The sequence below is a fragment of the Monodon monoceros genome, unplaced genomic scaffold, assembly GCF_005190385.1.
Source record: "Monodon monoceros isolate NGI ecotype Baffin Bay Population unplaced genomic scaffold, NGI_Narwhal_1 Super_Scaffold_1, whole genome shotgun sequence".
NCBI classification, from domain to species: domain Eukaryota; kingdom Metazoa; phylum Chordata; class Mammalia; order Artiodactyla; family Monodontidae; genus Monodon; species Monodon monoceros.
Genome location: NW_021703765.1, coordinates 25,740,304 through 25,763,465, shown reverse-complemented (window position 1 = coordinate 25,763,465; position 23,162 = coordinate 25,740,304). Strand labels below are relative to the sequence as shown.

At 47.6% G+C, this 23,162-nt stretch overlaps 1 protein-coding gene across 3 annotated transcripts in view; it reads right to left on the bottom strand.

The window, feature by feature from the left end:
* Positions 1-23,162, bottom strand: part of ST8SIA5 (ST8 alpha-N-acetyl-neuraminide alpha-2,8-sialyltransferase 5) — a 62,922-nt gene that overhangs the window by 10,959 nt on the left and 28,801 nt on the right. For 2 of the 3 annotated variants that reach the window (XM_029228743.1, XM_029228752.1), the window contains 2 exons: positions 10,414-10,506; positions 467-553 (listed from right to left, as the gene is read on the bottom strand). In XM_029228743.1, coding sequence (XP_029084576.1) covers positions 467-553; positions 10,414-10,506 — 180 coding nt within the window. The remainder of the gene's footprint in view (positions 1-466; positions 554-10,413; positions 10,507-23,162) is intronic. The other variant, XM_029228763.1, reaches the window with a different exon arrangement.

Below are 23,162 nucleotides of genomic sequence, written 5' to 3'. Positions count from 1 at the left end.
AGGGAATAAGCTACAGCAGGGCTCAAATGGCTGGTCTAGGCTGTAGAAGCCCAAGCTCTCTGAGAAGGAGAGGACTGCTAAGTTAGAGCAGCTGCCCGAGGAGCGGGGTGGGGAACGGGGTGAGGCCTGGAAGATGCTTCATGTAGCTGAACGCACGGGCCTCCTGGAGACCTCAAGCACCTCACCTCACAGTCAGGGGCTGTACTGGAGACAATAGCACTGACCACACAGGGCTGCTGCTAGGACTAAGGGCAGGGACATGGTGGACAACACTCAGCAAGATGCCAGCCTCAGCCTGTGTGCTGAGTCAGAACCTCCCCACTCCCAGATTCCAAAGCCCAATCAGAGCCAGCTCTGGGGAAGATGTCCCTGGGGGCTGGCCTTGCAGGACGGGGGAGCTCTGAAGAGGTGCCTGGGAGGACCATATGAACAGAAGGGCTGGGGAGCACAGACGAGTCATAGATACTTGAACTGGTTGGCTTCAGAGATGTTCATCGCCCATTTGCACATCTGGAGGCTCTTCCACCTGTCGAACAGCTCCAACTGCTTCACCCTTGGGAGTGGAGGACAGAGAGTGCATGAAAGGGCCAGGCTGAACAATGTCATCATCCCCAAACATGCTCCCTTCCTCTTCCCCCTTATGCCAAATCCTGGGCTGGTCCTTTGTATTAACTGTATTTTCTAATTTGCTATACTCTTGATTCTCTGACATCTGGGGACTTGTGAATTCCTAGAGATAGCAAACCACTCTCCTGCAAGCATGCCTTCCATACACACCTCAGCTAGTCCAGAGCCCACACCTTCAATCACCTCCTTTATGAACAGAGCCACTAGTCCCTGCCCTCATCAGCCCAGAGCTAAGGATCAGACAACCAGGGGCAGTCCTTATGCCCCAAAGCCCACGGAAATTATTCAAACTAGCCAGTCGTGAACCTTTTTATCCTGCCTTGTCCATTCCTTTCCACGAAAACCACAATAAAGGGTCTCACCTCTGCTTTCCCCTCATCCCTTTGCCTCCTGACCAACCCTGTTGCTTCCCCATGTGTCCCTGCATGGTGTGCCATGCCTCCTGTCTCTAGGAATCTGTGAGCATAAGAACGTCTTCCTTCACAATAGCCGTTTGCATGTCTGTGTGTCTTACTATATGTGATCAAAACAAATCCCGGCACATTTTAAAACACCTTCCTCACATGCCCACCCCCAAGGGCCTTCACAGTTCTCCCAGGAACATCTGTCTATAGAGGGTGTAAGACCACTTCCCTAAGGTCTGTAGATCACCCCACACTGTGCTCAGCACACAGTAGGGCTCATTGCAAAGGCACAATGCCCTTCTCTTTCTCTTTTCTCAAGGGCAGATCACAATTTCCAGCGACAGAGAAGGAGAGGTGAGAAGCCTTTTGTCTGAACCACCATCTGCAAGGCTTTATGCCAGTTGGGTTTAGACATCTCAGCATTGTGACATCCCAAAGCACTCCCTGGAAAGGGAATGTCTAAATCATGTAGGATTCTTCCTTTGACTGAAACCAGCAAAAAGAATTGGATCATGGAACCCTTTTCCCATTGAGCAGCGCCTCTGACTGGAGTTCTCAGGAATGCTGGGAGATGCTGGACAGACCATAAGTTCCTTAAAGGCAGAGCCATGACTTTTGTCTCCTGACCTCCCACATTCCCCATCCCACAGTTAGGCATTATACGGTTGTCCAGGGTTACCTGGCTGTGGCCCGGTTCAGATGCTGGCTTGTCTTGGACACTGATGCAAGGGGAGCCTTTAAAGGTCATTCTGGTTTGGTCATGAATGGGAAAGTGACAAGCCCCCAGGAGCTGACTGTTATCAAAAAACTACCATTAATTGTGGTTCTTACTTTGAGGTCCACCAAAGGTGTTAAGGAAACCTATGAACCCTCTGAATTATAGGCAAAATCCCCTGTCTGTCCACCCATGTGCACATCTTAGGGAAAATCTGAAGCTTTCATCAGCTTCCAAAAAAGGTGCACGATTTCGAAAAAAGGCAAATACTTAACTGTAAAGTAAAAAGACAGGTTCATTCTGCAGAGCTGTGTCCCCCTGTGTTTAACTGGAGGGGGAAACAGTTGTTCCCAAACTAGGCAAGCCTCACCTACAGAGAGAGTATATGACTGGTGCGGGGAGGGATGATTGCAGGAAAAGTCATACAGGATAGTGACTAAGTACATAGATTTTGGAACCAGAAGGGGAGTTGGGCCTCAGACCCAGTTTAGGCACTTCCTAACTATGGGACCTCAGGCAGGCTATGTGACTGCTCTGAGCCTCAGTTTTCTCGCCTAGAAAATGGTCATAACACTAGATTATTGCTCACCCACCCAGATTTGTTAAGACTACTAACTAAGACGATGCAATAAATGACTAAGAATGGTGTCTGGCACGTGGAAAGTGCCCTACAGGTGTAAGTTATTATCGCTGTTAAACTAAGCTGTCTGGACAATGCTGACTCCCAGCCCCCGTACTTTCCCCTTCTGTAAAACCCACAACCTGTCATTACCTATGCCTGATACTTCCCACTAAATAGTAAACACCCTGGGGCAGGGGATCATGCCTGACGGTGGCTCCAGTGCTAAGGCGCATAGCAGATGAGTGGTAAATATTTGTTGAGTATATCAATAATTACTGAATGAATCAATAAGTCTGAGTTCAAATAAATTCTATAACTATTTATGGAATTCCTCGATATGGCAGGAACTGGAGATACTGTGGTGAACAAAAAAACTCCCTGCCCACACAGACCTCACAAATGGGAAGCAAATATACAGGGATACGACACCGACAGCACAAGCAATAAAAACAAAAATGGACACGTGGACTCCATCAAACTAAAAACCTTCTGCACAGCAAAGGAAATAATCAGCAGAGTAAAAAGACAACCCTACCAAACAGGAGAAAATATTTGCAAACCATATACCTGATAAGGGGTTAACATCCAAAATACATAGGAACTCCTACAATGCAATAGCAAAAAAACAAATAACCTGATTTTAAAATGGGCAAAAGACTTGAAAAGACATTTCTACAAAGAAAACATACAAATGGCCAACGGGTACATGAAAAGGTGCTCAACACCACTAGTCATCAGGGAAATGCAAATCAAAACCACAATGAGATACTGCATCATACCTGTTAGAATGGCTATTATCAAAGAAACAAAAGATGACAAGTACTGGCGAGGATATAGAGAAAAGGGGACCCTCATACACTGTTGGTGGGAATGTAGAATGGTGTGGCTGCAATGGAACAGTATGGAGATTCCTCAAAAAATTAAACATAGAACTATCATATGGTCCAGCAATCCCACTTCTGGAATTGAAATCAGAATCTTGAAGAAATACTTGCACCCCCATGTGCACTGCAGCATTATTCACAATAACCAGGATATGGAAACAACCTACGTGTTCACTGATGAATGAATGGATAAAGAAAATGTATTATATACATACAATGAAATATTATGCAGCCTTCAAAAAAAATGGAAATCTTTCCATATGTGACAACTTGGATGAATCTGGAGGACATTATCCTAAGTGAAATAAGCTAGTCACCAAAGGACAAATACTGCATGATTCTACTCGTATGAGGTATCTAAAATAGTCAGTCTTATAGAAATAGAGTAGAATGATAGATATCAGGGGCTCGGGGAAGGAGAAATGAAGAGTTGCTATAAAGTTTCAGTTATGTAAGACCAATAAGTTCTAGAGATTTGCTGTAAAACTTAATGCCTACAGTTGACAATACTGTATTGGACACTTACAAATTTAAGAGGGTAGATCTCATGTTAAGTATTCTTACCACAACCAGAAAAAAAACAAACCCAGATATTTAATGTCATGTTAGGGAGTGGTGAGCGCTACAAAGAAAAATGAAGCAAGGGACTTCCCCGGTGGTCCAATGGTTAGGACTCCATGCTTTCATTACCGAGGGCCCGGGTTCAATCCCTCGTTGGGGAACTAAGATCCCACAAGCCACTCGGTGCAGCCCAGAAAACAAACAAAAAACCAAATTAAAAAAAAAAATTAAAAAAAAAAAAAAACCAAATTAATCCATTAAAAAAAAAAAAAGAAAAATGAAGCAAGAGGCTCTAAGGTTATATCATACAGCACAGGGAATATAGCCAATATTTTATAATAACTATAAATGGAGTATAACCTTTAAAAATTGTGTACCACTACATTGTACACCTGTAACTTATATAATATAGTACACCAGCTATACTTCAATTTAGAAAAAAAGAAATAATAAAAAAAAGAAAAATGAATCAGGGGTTGAAAAGTGACTATTTCAGATGGGTTGATCAGGGAAGCCTTCCCTGAAGAGGGGAATCTTGCACAAAGGACTGAAATGATGCATGAGTGAGCCACACAAACATCTGGGGAAAGAGTATTACAGGCAGAGAAGAGTGAGTGCAAAGGCCCTGGGGCAGGAACCTGCCTGGCAGCTTTAAAGAGCTGGAAGGAGTCCCTCCTCTCATCCTGATGCCTTCTTTCCAGCTTTCCCAAACCTCCCACAGCAGCTTTTGCTTATTTAGCTCATGTGACATTGGAGGAGAGGTGCCATTACACAGCGGCAACCTTGCTCACCCACTGCTGCCCTCCCTCACTCCCTGCAACCCACAGGCCCCTAGGGCAGCACCCTGAACAGCCAATGCCTCTAACGCCTCCAGAAACACAACCTTGGCAACACTGAAGGCCAGGGTTCCAAGTTCAACTGTTACCAGTGTCCAGACCCCATTCTCTGTGCCTCCAATGTCCTTGTCACACACTGGATCAAGGTCGGGGCCTGGATATCCAGCCTGGAATCCTGGTTCCATCTCTAACTGGCAATATGACCTCAGACAAGTCATTTAATCTCTCTGAGACTCAGCTGCTTTATCTGTAAGACAGATATAACCTCTGCTCTGCTGATCTCAAAGGTTGTCAGAAAGATCAAACGAGGCAATATGTATAAAAATATTTTATAAGTTGCTTTACAAATGCACAGATCACCTTTACTCTAAGATGAAGGGTTGAGCCAGCCACTTGCCTCCTTTCACCCAAGACATGACTGTTATTCCAGAAGAGGGATAAAAAAAGACTAGATTGCTCTGAGAACAATCTAAAAAGAAAGAGCTCTTGGGGAAAAATGAAAATTCATTAGAAAAGTTGGAAGGTAAAGTCAAGGAATTTCTCAGAAAATAGAAGCAAAGGGCAAAGAGATAGAAAAGATGAGATTAAAAGATATTCAAGGAGCAATCCAGAAGAATACCACCCTTAGAGGTACCGGAAAGAGGAAGTGGAGCAAATTGGAGAGGAGGAAATATGAAGAAATCCAAGAGAAAGTTCAAGGGTTTGGAGTGAGCTCCAGATTAAGAGGTCTCCATGAGCGTGTATCCTGAGGTCCACCATCGGGCTATTCCAGAACTGTCATGATCTGTAAAGACTCCGGACAGAAGAAAACAGGTCACCTCCAAAGGAACAACTAGTACCGTGCTCATACAGCCCCGGATACCAGAAGATGATGGAGAAGGTCTTCAGCGTTCTGTGGGTGAATGATTTTCACCTAAAATATCAACCCCACCAAACCAAAAATTAAGAGAAGAATTAGGTCATGGAGACACAGAAGGACTCAAACCCTTACCTTCCACCCACTATTTGGGGGAAATTTACTTGAAGATGGGTGGAAGCAAAATGAAGGAGTAAACCAAGAAAGAAGCAGCTCCAGGTGAATCTAACCTACGGAGGCAGAGAAGGGAAGTGACAACAGTGTGTGACCCACCAAGAGAGCAGCCTGTCCAGGATGGAGAAAGAGGATGAGGGGAAACCCTGGGGGAATGCCTGGTCGATGGACAGGCAGGAAAAAAAGGGGGGGGCATGATAGAGACAAAGTGTTCAAAGGGAAAAGATGACTAGAAGCTCGAGAAAAAAAGGGGAAAAAATGAATAGGAAAAGAGATGAGAATCACTGTTTTCTGATCTTCAAATTTTAGAGTCTGCCCATAGCAGGCCCCAAAGAGGCTTGCTATGGTTACAAACAGAATGTAAATGTTATCAGCCTTGACATTCTAAAGGTAAACTCACGGATGACTGAAGCCAGAGGCTGGAATTAAAAAGTTGGGGTAATTTTAATAGCCTCATCTTACAAAGTACAGGATCAAGAGATACTGCCAACATTTGGTAGAACAAAAAATAGGTTACTTAGGCGATCTATAGATAGAAGAACTAAAAATAGCAGTACCCCTCAACTGGGAAAAGTGGGGGGAATGGTTTGGGCTGGGTAAGGGAGCTGAATCCCCACGCACCACACCAGGATGTCAGTGAATGCTAAACACGGCATACATGGCACGCATAGGGCTGAGAGGTACAAGGTAATTCCCAGAAGAAACAGCTGAGTAGCAGGCCTGGGGGAGAGGCTGTGGGGAAGGGGACCTTTGCTTTTTATTATTATAAACTTTTGTATTCTACCTGATTTTTCTAGTCGTGTGCAGGAGATGCTCACCTTCATCTCGTTCTCCCTCATCGTTCTCCCCCTTTTCCGCCATGGCCTCTTCTGTTCCCACCTAGGTTTCGTCCACTTTCTCACTCATTTAACAGACACATTCTGAGCCTGGGTAGGGTCAGGCAACAAGACTCAGAAAAGTGTGGGCACAAAGGGACATCCAGCCCTGAAAGCTCTGCCCAGCCAGCCCTGCTCCCAGCCTCTCTCCTGGTCTCAGTACAGGGCTCTGTGCAGGGTTCCCCAGCCCGGAAAGATGGGGAAGCGGTGGCAGGAGACACCAAGGGTGAGGTCCCAGGCATGGCCCCCATCAGTGTGTGAGCACAGGCAGCAACTGGTTTAAAAACAAAGAGGCCCTAGAATGACTAAAAGTCAGCATAAATAATTTTTACAAGTATTAGGGACAATGTGATTTCGTAACAAATCATCACAGAGTAAATCCTCATTGTATTGGATATTGTCTGGGAACGAGGCCTTTACCATATGGGAATTTTCCAGCTGACTGATTTTTACCATTGACTGGAGCAATTTTGGATCAGAATCATTCCCAGATGAATCACACACCCCACTGTCTCCTCAGATGGAATGCCAGCTGACGTTCATATACCGGAAGGGCCTCTGGGCACATCCGTCCAGCCCCTTCCATTCACAGATGGAGATTTAACCTTTTCCAGAAGACTCAGGGTCTCCACCGTGAGCACCACTCCTGGCTCTGGGCTGGAGCACAGTGATGCCCACAGGTGCCCAGGTATCATCAGAAAGAGTCGGATTAGAGACCAGCCTCTGGCTTCTCTGATTCCAGCCCTGGGGGAGCCCACTGACCTCAGCTTGAGGACTCAGGAAAGGTATCACTCAGGAAAGATATCACTTGGTATCACTGCTCCCTGATGACCCAGCAGGCTCACATGCCCCATGAACAGCCCGGCCTCTCTCCTCTTAGACCCCCAGTACCACCAGTGCCAAGACTCCAGGGTCAGGGGACCACATGGAGGGCAATTGACATGGAAGAGACAGATGGGGTAAAGCTCACAGGTCGCCAGCTGGGATGGCCGCTCAGGTCAGGAGAACAGAGAGGGTACCCCAAAGGCAGAGACAAGAAGTAGAGCCAAACACGCAGAGGACCTTTTGTCACCAACACAAGTCCCTGACAAGGGACAAAGGGTGGCCACAGATCATGGGGGGAAATGAGGTTCCCATCACACCCCGCAATGTTCAAGACTTAGGCTTGAAACAAAGGGCCTGGTAACTTCTAATATGGTCCCTAAATGGAAGCTGTGATAAGGATTATTATTGGCTGAATTATATCTCCCTCAAAATTCATCTGTTGAGCCCTAAACCCCAATATATCAGAATGTGACTCTATTTGGAGGTAAGGTCTTTAAGAGGTGGTTAAGCTAAAATGACATCACCAGGATGGGCCCTAATCCAATATGACTGATGTCTTTATAAGAAGAGGAAGTTAGGACACAGGTACGGAGGGAAGACCCTGGGAAGACAGAGAGAGAAGATGGCCATGTATCAGCCAGAGAGAGAGGCCTCGGGAGCAACTAAGCCTGCCGACACCTTGATCTAAGACCTCCAGCCTCCAGAGCTGTGAGAAGATAAAGTTCTGTTGTTTAAGCCCCCCAGTCTGTGGTACTTTGTTATGAGAACCATAGCAAACCAAAACAAGGACTTAATACTAATGCAGAGAAAATATATGGGTAGAGGATGGGATGTGACAGAAGGATGGCCCATTTACAGGGTCTCTCAGACTTCCTGTCTAGATCTTGAAGTAACCATGAAGAAACTGTCTGCATTTTAAAATTTAAAAGATTAATTCTTTACCCTTTGAAAACTCTAATGTATGCTCTCAGTGAAGAGTGCTCCGGCTGTCCCCAGCGAGACATTTAAGGGGCCAAGATCTTTGAGTTCTGAGAAAAGATAAGGCCCTCTGCTTATACATTTGGCTCCTGCCTGCGGGCTGGACAGACGTCTTTGTCACTAAGTCACAGCTCCTCGGCAGAGCGTATCAAACACCAATCACATTATCCTCCCCCCACCCCCACTTGTTTAAAACCTTTCCCATGGGTGCCCATGGACCTAAGAAAAGGATAAAATCTAAATCCCGGTCCACACTGCAAGGCTCCACAAGGTCTAGCCCTGCCTGCTCCTCCAGGGACATGGCTCCTGTTGCCCCTCAGGCCAGCTCTCAGAGCCTGGAACACAGTGGGCCCCTCCTGACACAGGCCTTGGCACAAACTGTCCCCTCTAGAATCCTCTTGGCCCAGTTAACTCCTAGCGCCCTCCATGGTGTGCTCCGCTCAGGGCTGGGTGGGATGGACAGAAGGTGAGCTGCCTCCTGCGGTCCCTCTAGAAGCTATACAGACCCTCGAACAGAACAAGGACCGTGAACAATGCAGCTGATCCCAGCTGGACGTTTGGCCTTATCCCTGGAGCTTTCCCGCACTACTGAGCTGATGGAGTCTGTGAATGTCAGCCCAGAAAAGCTGCTGCTGGTTCCAAAATGGAAAGAAAGGGGGGGGAGGAGAGAGAGAGGGCACATTAACATTTACTGAGCACCTACTACGTGTGCTGCTGTAGATGTGCACTGTTGGGCTATCTATTTCACATGTTACTTCAGCTAGTCTTTACTGCAACCCTTAAAAGTAGGTAATTGTGTCCCCATTTTTATAGGTAAGGAAAGACTCAAAGAGGTTAAGTAATTTGTATAAAGATGCAGAGCTTCTAAGGCCCAGAGTCAGCTTTGGATCCCAAGTCTGCCTGACCCCAAGCTCCAAGCTCTTTCAATGACCCACATGACCTGGAAATCATGTCAAGTGGCTGAAGGAGCAGTGGCTCCTGCCTGTGGGCCATGGATGGAAGTCCTGGGATCGTGTCAGGGCCCATGAGTCCACATAAGCACCCAGCACTGCCTGGCTCCAAATCAACTGTACTTCTCCCACATCAGATGTTCAGTTGTCCCTTGAACAGCGCAGAGCTTGTAGTCAGCCCTCCCTGACCACAGCCCCTTGGCATCCGCAGATCCAACCAACATCGGACCAAGCAGCACTGCAGCATTTACTCTCAAAAAATGTCTGCATATAAGTGCACCTGCGCAGTTCAAACCCATGTTGTTCAAGGGTCAGTGATAACTGTTTTCAAATAAACATACATCCTGCCATGATTAACATGACACAAATTCCTCTCAATTCATGGCAGTGCTGTGAGGGAGGCACATACACACTGGTGAGTCCAGAATGCAATGCGTTTTCCCTCACACAGGTTGTAAAAGAGCCACAGGTGATACACTGTTGGTGGGGAGTGGGGAGCACAGTTTTCTTGCTATTTGTATTAAAAAAAAAAAAAAAAGGTAAAAGACATCCACCCATGGGTGCTGGTTATGCAGACCCTCTGGAAGGATGCACGAGGCTACATGGGTGGCCTCTGAGGGGCAGACTGGAGGGGGATAGCTGTGGGAAGGGGACTTCTCACTGTATATCTTTTTGTACCACTTGAATGTTGTATCCTTTAAATAATTTTTAAAAATTTAATGAATAGCAAGAGGGCAATGCTTAAGCCACAAAGTACTGAATTTCAGATAAGATGCTCCGGTGCCCTCTTCGATTTCTATCCAAGAGGAGCCCAGTGATGATAACCATGGACGCTGGTAATTGAGCCGGGGACTGGAACGCCCAGTCACCAGAGGTAACCTTGCAAACTTGGCAATTTTCATAAAACACGAACAGTCATCCCTGTGTCGAGCCCTCCAGAGCTCTTCGAATGCCAGAGGCCCCGGGGAAGCACCCTAATTCTTTCTCTGCAGTGATGCACCAAGTTTCCAGTTTCCTTGGGCCAATCCCTCACCCCCCACCCCACCCTGCCTTGCCCGTCCCCACATGCCCGACCCTGCACCCACCACCCACCCGGCCACACTCACATGGAAAGCACCTTCACTTCCAAGATCTCGTGCCTCAGCTCCAGGCATCTCGTGGAGTTATACTCAAAAGGGCCCTCGTAAAATTCAAAGTACCTGGGGACCAATAGGGACAGAGGTTACTACGCAGAGAAGCGGCCAGACTTTCAGGGACCTGTCGGGGCTCTTGTTGTCGGGAGGCGGGGGGCAGAGGGGTGGTATCTGGCCAAATTAATAGAGCAAACCAGCCCACCCCAGCAGACGACCTGAAGAGGGTCTGTTTCCAGGACTGCTGGCGCCCTCTGGCCTGATCACTTGGTGGCTGATGACTCTCAGCACCCCCATCAACCTGGAAGTATAAGCATGAACCCATTTCAGTAAATCATGACATTTAGAAGCAGGTTTGGCTCCACGTGGTGGCTTCGAAGGAGAAAGAGGATGCTCTGGGCAGGTTCTCATTTGCGTTCTTCCTCTGACCAGTCATTGATGGAGGCAGCCCTGGGAGCCGGGGCAGTGAGGCTACAGGTCTTCAGCTGGTCCTGCCCTTTCCTGCTCTTTTCTCCTTTCTCCTCCACTTGGGAGAAATGTCACACAACGACAGTCACAAGCATAGCTGAAAAAACACAAGCTGCTTTTTCTACTATAAAAAGCATTTGTTTCCATTAGCTCACTGATGCCCATGCTCGCGCCGTGACTAGGTGAGACTCTTTCTTTCTCCCCATTTGGCAGCTGAGAAAACTGAGGCTAAACAGGCGGCACTCCAGGTGGTGCTGTCAGTGTAGAGGGGCCCGAGCCCACTCCCACACCAGCTGGCTCCAGGCATGTCAGAGTCACCTCGCAGTACCTTCTGCAGCTTCACGCAGAATAACAGTAGCAATTTCAGCCAATACTGCTGAGCCCTTGTCATGGGCCACGTTCAGGGCCCGGCACTCTACGTGGAAGCATTCACTTTTCTTTCTTTTTAATTGAAGTATAGTTGTTTACAGTATTATGTTAGTTTCAGGTATACGGCATGGTGATTCAGTATTTTGCAGATTATATTCCATTATGGATTATTACAAGATAATAGGTATAGGGCTTCCCTGGCGGCGCAGTGGTTGAGGGTCCGCCTGCCGATGCAGGGGGCGTGGGTTCGTGCCCCGGTCTGGGAGGATCCCGCGTGCCGCGGAGCGGCTGGGCCCGCGAGCCATGGCCGCTGGGCCTGCGCGTCCGGGGCCTGTGCTCCGCGGCGGGAGAGGCCATGGCAGTGAGAGGCCCACTTACCACAAAAAATTAAAAAAAATTTTTTAAAAAAGATAATGGGTATAATCCCCTGTGCTATACAGTATATCTTTCTTGTTTATCTATTTTATATACAGTACTTTGTATCTGTTAATCTTATATTCCTAATTTATCCCTCCCCCCTTCCCTCTCCCCTTTGGTAACCACAAGTTTGTTTTCTAAGTCTGTGAGTCTGTTTCTGTTGTGCATGTACAATCATTTGTATTATTTTTTAGATTCCACATATAAGTGATACCATAGAGTATTTGTCTTTCTCTGTCTGACTTATTTCATTAAGCATCATATTCCCTTTCAATCTTTATTACTAGCCCACCAGGAAAGTGGGCATCACAAGGAGGCTCTGGGAGTTAACTCACTTGCCAGAGTCGTGTGGGTGGCAGGTGGCAAAGCTGCATTGTGAACCAGTGCATACAGTCAAGACTGCTCTTGTCCACCCACTTACGAGGACAGCTGGTATCCCCTGGAAAGTGCCCTCTGGCCTCCCATAGCTGCACCTGACAGTTTTCACCAGCCCAGGGAACATCCGCCTGCCTGGGGGGGTGGGGAAGTCGGAGATGGGGAGGTGGGGGAGTCAGGGGGGAGGGTTCCCACCAAGGTAAAACACAGTAGTTCACTGCTGGACTTGGCCACAGAGGCAGAAGGGGCCTCCAGGTGCACCCTTTCCTCACGGCCTCTCTTTCAGAAGATGCTTGGGCAGATTAAGCTGGGAGGGTGGGATCCCGTGACAGCCCAGAATCAAGAAGTCTGCAGGGTCAGCCTCTCTAAACTTGGGGCAGTGGCCTCTCAACAGGTAGCCCTGGAGAACAGGAGGTGGGGATGGAGCCCCAGGACTGCTGCTGGGCACTGCAAGCCACAACCAAGGATTTAAAATAAAGTCAGTCCTTGAGCATTTCCCACAAACCTCCCAAAATGTGGTAGCAGCTATTTCACATATATTCTCACTAACTTATGTAGACAAACTTATGTCTGTGCTGCTTTAGAAATATTGAGACATTTATCCAATAAATTGGCTTCTTTTTAAAATATCGGTATTTTAAATAATTTAGAAATACAATTTAATATTTAACACTTTAAAACTATTATATTTGTAAATATTTGTTCTTTCATTTTAATGTGATTTAAGTTAATTTTTAAAATATTATAATTATATATTTAAGAAATTTTAAATAATATTTTAGAATATTAAAATATTTTATACAACAAATTGGCTCCTATTTATACAAAATAAATCCTCTCCTTTCTCTCATGTCTTAAAAGAATTTAAGCAGATTTCATAAGAACTAGGCACTGAGGATCCCCAAAATATCACACTCTCCTTTCTCTGTTTCCCTTGTGTTTTACAACTCCTTTCTCTGTCTTTCTCACCTGGCAAACTCATATTGATCCTTCAGTACCCAGCTCAAATGCCCCCACTTCTGGGAAGCCTTTTCTAATGCTCACTCTCAGGGTCCCTCTATACATTTGCCCCTAATTAGAGCAGATACCATTGTATCATAATAGTCTGTTTATATATCTATTTCCCCTTCCAAATGAGGAGTATCTCAAACACAGGGACTTTGTCTTTGGTATCTCTGTACCTTTTGTACTACAGAGACAAGAAAGCTAAAAACTACATTTCCCAGACTCCCTTGTAGCTAGGGTCCTTGAAGCAATTTAGGTTCAACAATCAGGAGCATGAGACTGAGTCAGAGCCATGTTCTAGAAGAATAACAAAGCTCAATGTATTGTTTTGCTGGTGCAGGATGTGGCAGAGGTGGCATGGCTCTTGGAAATTGTAGTGGTGGCAGCACCTTTGCGATTATATCAGAGGCAGCAGCTTCCACGGTGGCCCAATTTCACAATGCAGTCTGCAGAGACATTCCTGGAAGCTAGCCTAGAGTCTTTCTTCAGCTTTCCCAATGATTCTGTGCTATCTCTACCCTTAATAAATCCCTTTCTGCTTTAGCTAAAATGGATTCTGTTATCTGCAACTAAGAACAAGGTATCAGCCTGGGGCTACAAAAAAGTCCATGACCTTGGCTCCAACTCATGTCATTTTTCCAGTCACATAACAGTAAGTGAGGTCTGGTGTCTTATCACAAAGATCATCATTTGCAACCAGGGCCAGTGACACAAAGCCCTTTGGAATCCACTGGGTCATCTGAAGCCATGATCTCAGGATGCTACTAAGAAAAGCTCCAGATTATAATGACGCAGGAGATTATTGAGAGGAGGCTTATCCTAGCATTCTCAGGGAGTTGGGACACTTGCAGACACATCTAGGATATGCCTCTAAACCAGCTGTGTGGCTTTGGGTAAATCACTTCCCCTCTCTGGGCCTCTTTTTTCTCCTCCTAAAAATAATCTGAAAGAGGTGGTATCTAAAGTCCCACCCAGCACTTAAATACAATCCCCAAGTTTCTCTCAGTTTTTCCCACTTACTAACCAAGCCAGAACAATACTATGAATTAATGATCCACAAACAGGAGAAAGAAACTCTCAAAGGAAGTTAAAACCAAGCAGCACCTCCCTTTGATCAGCCAGCCCCTCCATTGCCTTCACAAGGCCATCCTGGCCTTACCTCTGCCAACCTCCACTCAGTCTTCCTTTTTCCTGAATCCCCATCATCACTCATATGCACATCACTAGGCAGTTCAATGATTCCAAATGGTCTTGTGTGGTGTGTTTAGTGGCTATTAGGTGGAGAGGATTTCGGAATAAGGTTCACGTCCTTCTTTGCCTCTCATTAGCCACCTTAGGCCCATCACTTTCCTGAGCCTTAGTTTCTTCATTTGCAAAATCAGCACTAAAAATGCAGTACACTTGTGACAGGGCTGAGAGAAGATATTGATGAGAATTTCAGAGAAAGCACTAGTAGAGTGCCTGGCACACAGGAAGTGCCCAAGGCATGTCCATTTCCCTTCTTTCCCTTTCTCCTGCCGTTAAAGGGCAAGAGCTGCCAGTGGATGCCCAGGGAGTCAGAGACATGCTTACAGTCCCTCAGCTAGCTGATGGCAGAGCTGAGTCAGAGATGAATAACTCAGGAAGTTCTCCACCATCTGGATTGGCTGCCATCCTCCTTCTGCTGCTATTAGTAAACCTCTCCCCTACCACCCTGAGGATAAAGCCCATGCTGAATTCTGCTTGGACGTGGGGATGTCCCTGATCACCCATCTCTGCTGCAGACTCCACAGATTAACTATGTGTTTCTGATGCTTTGACATCTGGGGCCTTGCTGGCCCTGGAGAGACTGCCTCTCCTAGAACGAGTCAATTCCTAGAGATGGTAAACAGCCCATGAGCACACCTTTCATACGCAAACCAAGCAATCCAGAGCTTATACTCCACCACCACCACCACCTCCTCCTCTCACACTTAGGGCCACTTATCCCTCTGCCCTAATCACCCCAAGGCCAGCTGCCAAACAACTAGGGACAGCCCTCTGCCCCAGAGCCCACTGAAATTATTCACACTAGCCAATCTTAAGTCTGCATACCCTGTCGCATCCATTCCTTCCATATAGGCTTTGCCTATATGGCTCTTGCCCACTTTTCCCCTTCACTCCTCCTGCTTCTTGACCGACTCTGGTGCTTCCTGTGTGGTCCTACATGGCATGGTGTCCTTCCTGTTTCTAGAGATCTGTAAGTATAAAAACCTCTTCCTTCATGACAGTCATTTCCACGTCTGTGTGTCTTACCACACGTGATGATAACAAATCCCAGGTACTCTGAAAACACTCCATGTGGTACCTCAGCCACGTCATCAAAATCACTCCAGGCCTGGGTCTAAAGCCTAGTTTTCCACCTGAAAAATGGAGCTAATAGCCCTTGCTTCTTTCTCCAGCATATCTGCGCTTTGCTTTGGGGAGGTTGTGCTGCTCCATCTCACTCTTTAAAGACGAATGACTTGAGGAAATAAGACTGCAAGAAGCATTGCCACATGGGTCACCCCTTGATTCTGCTTCTGACAGGAGGCCCAAGGACGGCATTCTGGAGGAAGCCATAGATATCCCTTTTTGGTCTGGATACTGACCATCATGCAGACATCAAAAATGATGCTTAAGTTTTTGTGTGTAATGGGAAGATGCTCATGATAATGTTGAGTGAAAAAGGCAAGTTACAAAACTATGATCTCCAAAACGAATTATATATACATACGTGAACACATGGGAAAAGGGAAGGACTGCAACAAGATATTAATAGTACGTTTCTCCCATAATTCAAAAAGAGTCATGTACCACAATGTTCACTGTAGCTCTATTTATAATAGCCAGGACATGGACGCAACCCAAGTGTCCATCAACAGATGAATGGATAAAGAAGATGTGGCACATATATACAATGGAATATTACTCAGCCATAAAAGAAACGAAATTGAGTTATTTGTAGTGAGGTGGATGGACCTAGAGACTGTCATACAGAGTGAAGTAAGTCAGAAGGAGAAAAACAAATACCGTGTGCTAACACATATATATGGAATCTAAAAAAAAAAAAAATGGTTCTGAAGAACCTAGGGGCAGGACAGGAATAAAGACACAGATGTAGAGAATAGACTTGAGGACACAGGGAGGGGGAAGGGTAAGCTGGGACGAAGTGAGAGAGTGGCATGGAAATATATACACTACCAAATGTAAAATAGCTAGTGGGAAGCAGCCGCATAGCACAGGGAGATCAGCTCAGTGCTTTGTGACAACCTAGAGGGGTGGGATAGGGAGGGAGGGAGGGAGACGCAAGAGGGAGGAGATATGGGGATACATGTATATGCATAGCTGATTCACTTTGTTATAAGCAGAAACTAACACACCATTGTAAAGCAATTATACTCCAATAAAGATGTTTAAAAAAAAATAGTAGGTTTCTCTGAGTAATGGGATTATGAATGATTCAAAAAACACTTTTCTATATTTTTATAAGTTTTCTCTTACTATTGGAAACCACTAAAGAAAGGCCCCTTTAAATCATGGATCTCTCTCTAAATATCTCCAGCCTTCCCTTGAGCTGCTATAAGACTGAGAGCAACAGTTTCTCGAACTTCCTTGACTCCATTAGCCTCTCAAGGTGAGTTAGTCACTGTCTCTTCTTTCAATTCTGGAAAGACGATCTCCACCCACCTCAAAGGGGAGGGGACGCTGGCACCACATTCGGGCACCTCACAGGTATAAATAGTCCCAGCCGCTCAGATCAGGAGCCCAGCTCATCTCAGATGCCACTTGGCTTCTGGCAGCCAAGTCCAATGCTGGTGCCAGGCTGCATCCATCCTGCCCCCGTCTCTGTGCCCTCAGGAGTGTGGCGGGCATAGCTGGGCAGCGCTGCTGCCGGATCAGCAGGCGAGGGCCCCTACTAAGCGAGAAGACAAATGAAGACGTGACCGCAACGGTTCTGAATATTGGTTCCCCTCCTCCCACGCAGGCTTGGGCTCCCGCTTGGAAGGCTGAGGAGGCCTCGTTTCAGCATGCCCAGGATCCAGTGTGCAGAGTCTGGCTCTGTCATTCCTCCCAGCCCCTCCACATGAGCCTGCCCCACAGAGGGCTCCCCTGTTCACCTGATCCCACCTCCAGAGCTCCTTCAGGACCGTGGGACCTTCCTTAGGGGCCACAGTACTTTGAGACCCAGCAGCCACTGGCTGGTACAAGATGAAGCCCACGCATTCAGCTTTCTATCTAATACGCCGCTTCATCCCTAGATACTAATGCTGTTCAAGAAAACAGGAGCCCAGGGCAGTCCTTGTGTCATGCAAGAGCACACCTCTTGGACCTCCACCAGCCCCAGGAATAGGGAAGCTGCCCCAGCTCAGCAATCTGAACCCCTGGGCCCCTGTCAAGCCTGGTGCAGAGTCTCAGAGAACCACAGAGTGGTTTATTTATCCCACACTGGGTAGGAACAGTGTGGGTATGGCACCTCTGTGTGAATTAGGAAAAAGCACCTTTTTCTCCACATGCCAGGCACATGGCTTGTCAAATGAGAGTGAGCTGGATTGCAACTCCACTTGGCTAGATACTTTTGTGCAGTGCCCACCTGGCACAACTGTATGTGGTAGCCTGATACTAGATCCTTAACTTGGCCTCACTTAATCCTCCCAACAGCCCTAAAAGGCAGGCATTACTGCCCCGGTTTACACCAGAGACTCAGGCTACAAGAGGTAAAGTAACTTGCCCAGGGTCATTCAGCCAGTGGATGGAGGCACTAAAAAAGGAACCTCACACTTTCAAGAGCCCAGAACCCATGTCCTTAGTCACCTCAGTGCAGCCCGTCTCCCTGACTGCCATAAGCCACGGTCATTTTAGAGCTTCTCAGTAAGCAGCCCCCTCCCCTTCCCAAGGCCGACAGCCCTTCAGTGAGCTCAGTGCTATTTTAGAGCAGAACAGCTGCCATCTTGAGATACTATACTAACCGTGAGGGCAAACACACAGAAATCAAAGTCTGAAAATTACAGCCTGACACACAAAGGACTGGAGTGTCTTCTCAGATAGGTGCAGGGAGAGGCAAGAAGGGCTTAGCTGTTAACAATAGCAGGTCACAGCTGCCAGGACACACTAACCCTCCTGGGTGGTGGAGGGACCTGACTCAGACCCCTGCGTGGACCAGGGCCCTCTCTGGACCAGTGTCTCTTCATTTGTCCACAGGAATCCCCAGAGCTATTTTGAGAAATCAGAACTGAAAGCTACATAGCCTGACGCTCTGAGCGCAACCCTTGATTGTATTGTGATTAATCTGCTTCCATCGTGAACCTCAGTGGAGCGCTATTCTTGGCACAGGTTAGGGGGAGGGTCAGGGGCAAAGCCTCATGCTGACACTCCTCCTCCCCAGCCAGCAGCTCTGCAGGGCCCCAGATCCAATATCTAGCACATTCCCTGCAAGAGTACATACATGGCAGCCTTATTTTCTGGGCCAGACCAGGGAGCCCTAAGAAGCTCCCCTTTGGGGCTTCCCTGGTGGCGCAGTGGTTGAGAGTTCGCCTGCCGATGCGGGGGACACGGTTTTACCCCGGTCCGGGAAGATCCCACATGCCGCGGAGCGGCTGGGCCCGTGAGCCATGGCCGCTGAGCCTGCGCGTCTGGAGCCTGTGCTCCGCAACGGGAGAGGCCACAACAGTGAGAGGCCCGCGTACCGCAAAAAAAAAAAAAAAAAAAAAAAAAAAAGGTGGGAAGGAGGAGAGGAAGGGATGAAAGACCCTAAAGATTGTCTTGCCTCTAGTGCTAATGACAATAGTCGAAGAAGATATGCATGTAATCACCTACTTAGATCAATATGGCCATTTTAGTCCAGTCTAACAGCCAGGAGCTGAGGGCAGGAATAGGCGGTCTGAGAGGACTTGGCAAGGAGAAACGAGGGGACCCAACCCAACCCAACCTTGGATGTCTGTCCACAGCCCAGAAAGAAGAATCCCTCCGTCGTGCATGGCCCACTAGTGCTAGGACTCAGAGTCACACTGCATGGGGTGTGCTCCAGCTGCACCACCCACCACACCTGGAAATGGGGACTCAGTTCCTCCTCTGTAAAATGGGGGCAATGACAGTACCCACCTCAAAGCTCTGAGTGTGAGGATTAACTGCAGTAATACGTGTCAGGCGCCCAGCACCATGCCTGGCACACAGCCAGCCCCCGGTAGCACTCGACCACAGGCATCACCCATCCACATCCAAGCCAAGTCTAGCCCCTCCATGGAAGCGTCTCTGACTTCTACACTAGGCTCCTGGAGCACTTGTATCGCACAATTTATTCCTTAATTATACACTGTCTTGAAACAATTAGGGAGAAATTCAATATAGCATAACAAAGTGCTAAATTGAATTCAGTCTAGTTCCTTCCAGCTCTGAAATATGACGATTCCACACCCCATACTGCACAGTAGATGCTAGGCACAACACAGACCTTGACCCAGAGAGAAAAGCTCTAGCCTTGACACTTACTCGGCCTGCTGTTCTACAGAGCGAAGAGGCTTTTGTGTCACCAGTTTGGGGCCTGCCCTTTACTCCTGTGGCTGGTGCCACCTTCCTCTGTAGAAAGTCCCCAGCACCCCAGTCAGAAGCCCAGCAGCACAGGGAAAACGCTGTCCCAGGAACAGACAGCTTGGGCGGGCAACAGTCTGGGTCAGCTCTGCCCTAGACCTCAGAGAGAAGTGTTCCTTGAGCTGTCTTTGCAAGCCATCTCCTGCCAACCATCTCGGACCAGGGGGCCAAGGCTGTGTGCACCCTGGGAGGAGGGGCTGAGGAGGCCAGCCAGCCAGGCCGCCTGTGGGCTGTGTCTGAAGCTATCATGTTCGGAGGGCCCTGAAGTTGCATGCATAGGCAGTCCAGCCCAGTTCCCCAGGGTAGGAGGCTCCTCGAGGTCTGGGGAATGCCCGAGCAAACACAGAGGGGTTCGTGTGCACTTGCTGGAGAGTTCTCTGCCTGCGTAATGATAGAAATAGCCCTCTGTGCAGACACATCTTAGAGTGAACATAGAGTGAAAGGGGCTATCAGGGAAGGCTTCAAGGAGGAGGCCTAGTGGGAGGTGGATCCTGGCAGGAGGACAAGGGCTGGGATATGAAACAGGATCCATTTGGCAGAAGTTGAGTGAAGCCTTTTGAGCTGTGGCTACAAGCCAGGCTGTGAGTCAGCCCCTTGGGGACTCCTGCCTCAGCTGCCCTCAGCCCTTGTGACTGGGGGAACCTTTCCTTGGGATGTCCTGAGGCAGCGGAGGCAACGCTGCCTATGCACTGTGCAGGACAGACGGCTGCTGTGCCTCCCCTTGCCCTCCAGGTGGTCACTGGTCTTGCAGGCAGCTGGCCAGGCTGGAGAGGTCAAAGCAGTGGGCTGACAGGACAAGTGCTCTCCCTCCCCTTCCCCTCCCCTATCTACCCTTTCCAGAATCACCATGCGCCGTGGTGGGGGTGGTTTGGGGGGGTGTAGTTCTCAGTCAGTTATTGCAAAAGTACGTCATCTGCCTTCATTGCCTTCTATTTTCCTACGTACCCCTCCTCCACTATCAGTCTCCCCTTCCCCACCCTGCCACCCAGAACTCTCAGACTTCCTTACTACCTGCTCTTCTCAAGAGAAAAAACTCTCTGGTCATTCCAAACTGTGAATGAGTTTTTGATTCCAAAGTGTTTCCCTTCCCCAGGGATTAATTTTCAAAGACAGTGCCAGAAGACAAGGTTTAATCCAAAGGAATAAATCTCTAAGGGAGAATTCCAGGACACTGACATTGAAGTTTGCGTTCTTAACAAAAGTCTTTACTATGTTCTTGCTTAATGCATTCTTTTATTCAATTAACATTTGTTGAGCCTGTGCCATGCTGGGTGCTAAAAATTCAAAGATGGAGAAGCACAATCACTGTCTAGGTTGGGAGACAGAAACATAAACACATAATTTGAACATGATGAGAGCTGTCTTCAAAGACCTTCCTGCTTGTTCAAAGCACCCACTTAAATAGAAGCATTGGCTGATTAACAATTATTCCTATCTGTTCACTAAAGCAGTTCTCCTAGGGATGCTTATTGGATGCTTTTAGATCTAGACTTGAAATCAATAAAGCCATATGTCAATGTATATTTTGTAACTCATACACTTTCCAGTTGGGTCTGGACTTCCCCAGCTCATGTCCAAAGTGAAGACCTGGCCACAGCCTTTATGAGCACCATCTGGCCTGGATTTCCTTTGCGGTCCTGTTCGGAGTGCTCCAGACACATCATTTGGACCTGCTCCTTCTTGTGGCTCCTGGTTGAGTATTCAATTTATGAGTCATTGCTTTTTTTGCCCCTCTTTATCCTCTGTTATAAATGGTACCTCCTGACTTCCCTTCCAACAGTGTTAATAAAAAATGACATCAGGTCGCTTCAACATACCACACAGTTACGTATAGCAAAATATGGCATAGGCTGAATTATTCAGTAGGTGAACAATACCACAATACCACAAAGCTCATCCCGTATTGCAGGCACGGAGAGCTGTCCGTTGGGATGATGCACTTTCACTCTGCAGAGCCCTTTTCACGGTGTCATTAGGTCCTCCCCCAAGCCCTGCACGTCTGCTGCCAGGAGCTGTCCTGCCCATTTTAAAGAAGGCAGAAGCTGCTCCCACGCCAGAGAAAAGAATCACCAACATACAGGTCAGTTCTACTTACATTAACCATTATTTTCTACACGTGTGAAATACATACCATGTTTTCTCACATATGTGGGGAGTTTGGGGGTCAACTGGAAATTGGGATATGAGTTGGAAGTGTCCCAGAAGAACTTGGAATGTGTGGCCATCACATTTATTCAGTGGCTAAGGGAGCTCTTGGTCAAATGGCGGCTCTCTGGAAGGAAATCAACTCAATTGGTAACAATGTTGAATAAAGGGCACCTGACAGATGCCAGAGGTGTCTCTGGCCCTGAGGGACCCCAGGAGACAGGGAAGGGAAGGCTGGCCTGAGTTGCTGAGAGAGGGAGAGAGGATAAAGGGGAAGGGAGATGAGAGGGAGGAGGAGAGAGGCAGAACACAGGGGCTGAGAAAGAAAAGTGGACAAAGAATGGGTGACAGGAAGAAAGGGAGAGGAGAGACTAGGTGGGGTGAGATAGGTAGAGAAATTAGAGATAAGATTGCAGGAAAAGGGCAGAGAGAACAAAGCCGCTGGCAGGAGGAAAAGTTAGAATTCATGCAGCCCCTGCCCAGGACATCTGCCCAGAATGGCCTCCAGGGGCCTGCTCTGTCTTGCTCAATTTGTTAGCACCTTCTAGCCAAAACCTCTCGGTGAGCCCTTCAAGGAGCCCTTCCCAGGGAGACACCTGAAGACTTATCTAGACCACCCCCCATCTGTGTGGGCGGGTCACACAGCAGAAGGACCAACACTGGAGGCTCAACATATGGAACAGACAACTCTGGACTTGTCACTCTCACTGGGTGACATCCCAGGGGCCAAGCGGCTGGCCAGGGCTCCCACCACACATATGTGGAAAGAACTGGGCTCCTAAAAGGTCAGAATAAGCCCTTGATCCCAGGCCACGGCCTGAGGCCACCCACCACAGCCCAAGGCCTGTCTGTGGACACCTTCCCAAACAGCTTCTGACACTGGAGCCACATCTTTTCTTTTTCAAAGCATTGAACAAAATCAGATGTATTGAGGTCCCTGAAAAACATACTACTTCTCCTCTGCAGGATCGATTTGATGTTTTGGTGTCAAAATTAACAGTAGTGAAAACTCAGGCCTCTTTCCCAGGTAAACTGATCTGAAAGTTAGCCCATACTTATAAATGCAAAAATTAAGGAAACAAACAACTTAGCCCCAGGAAACCCTTAGCTGGGAAGTTCCAGCCACACCCAGCTCCAAGCAGAGAGAGCATCCCATCTTATCAGAAAAATTCCCCGCAATGCTCCCCCCTGCCCCCCACAATGAGTGTGCCCTGCCTGAGAATATTCCATTTTCATTCATTCTACAAATAGTTTCTGAATTCCTACTCCGGAATATACAGAGTGCCCTTAATGACTCATTTAACTCCAAACACTACAGCCGATCAAGAAGAAATAACCACATGGTGGTAGAATGTCAATTC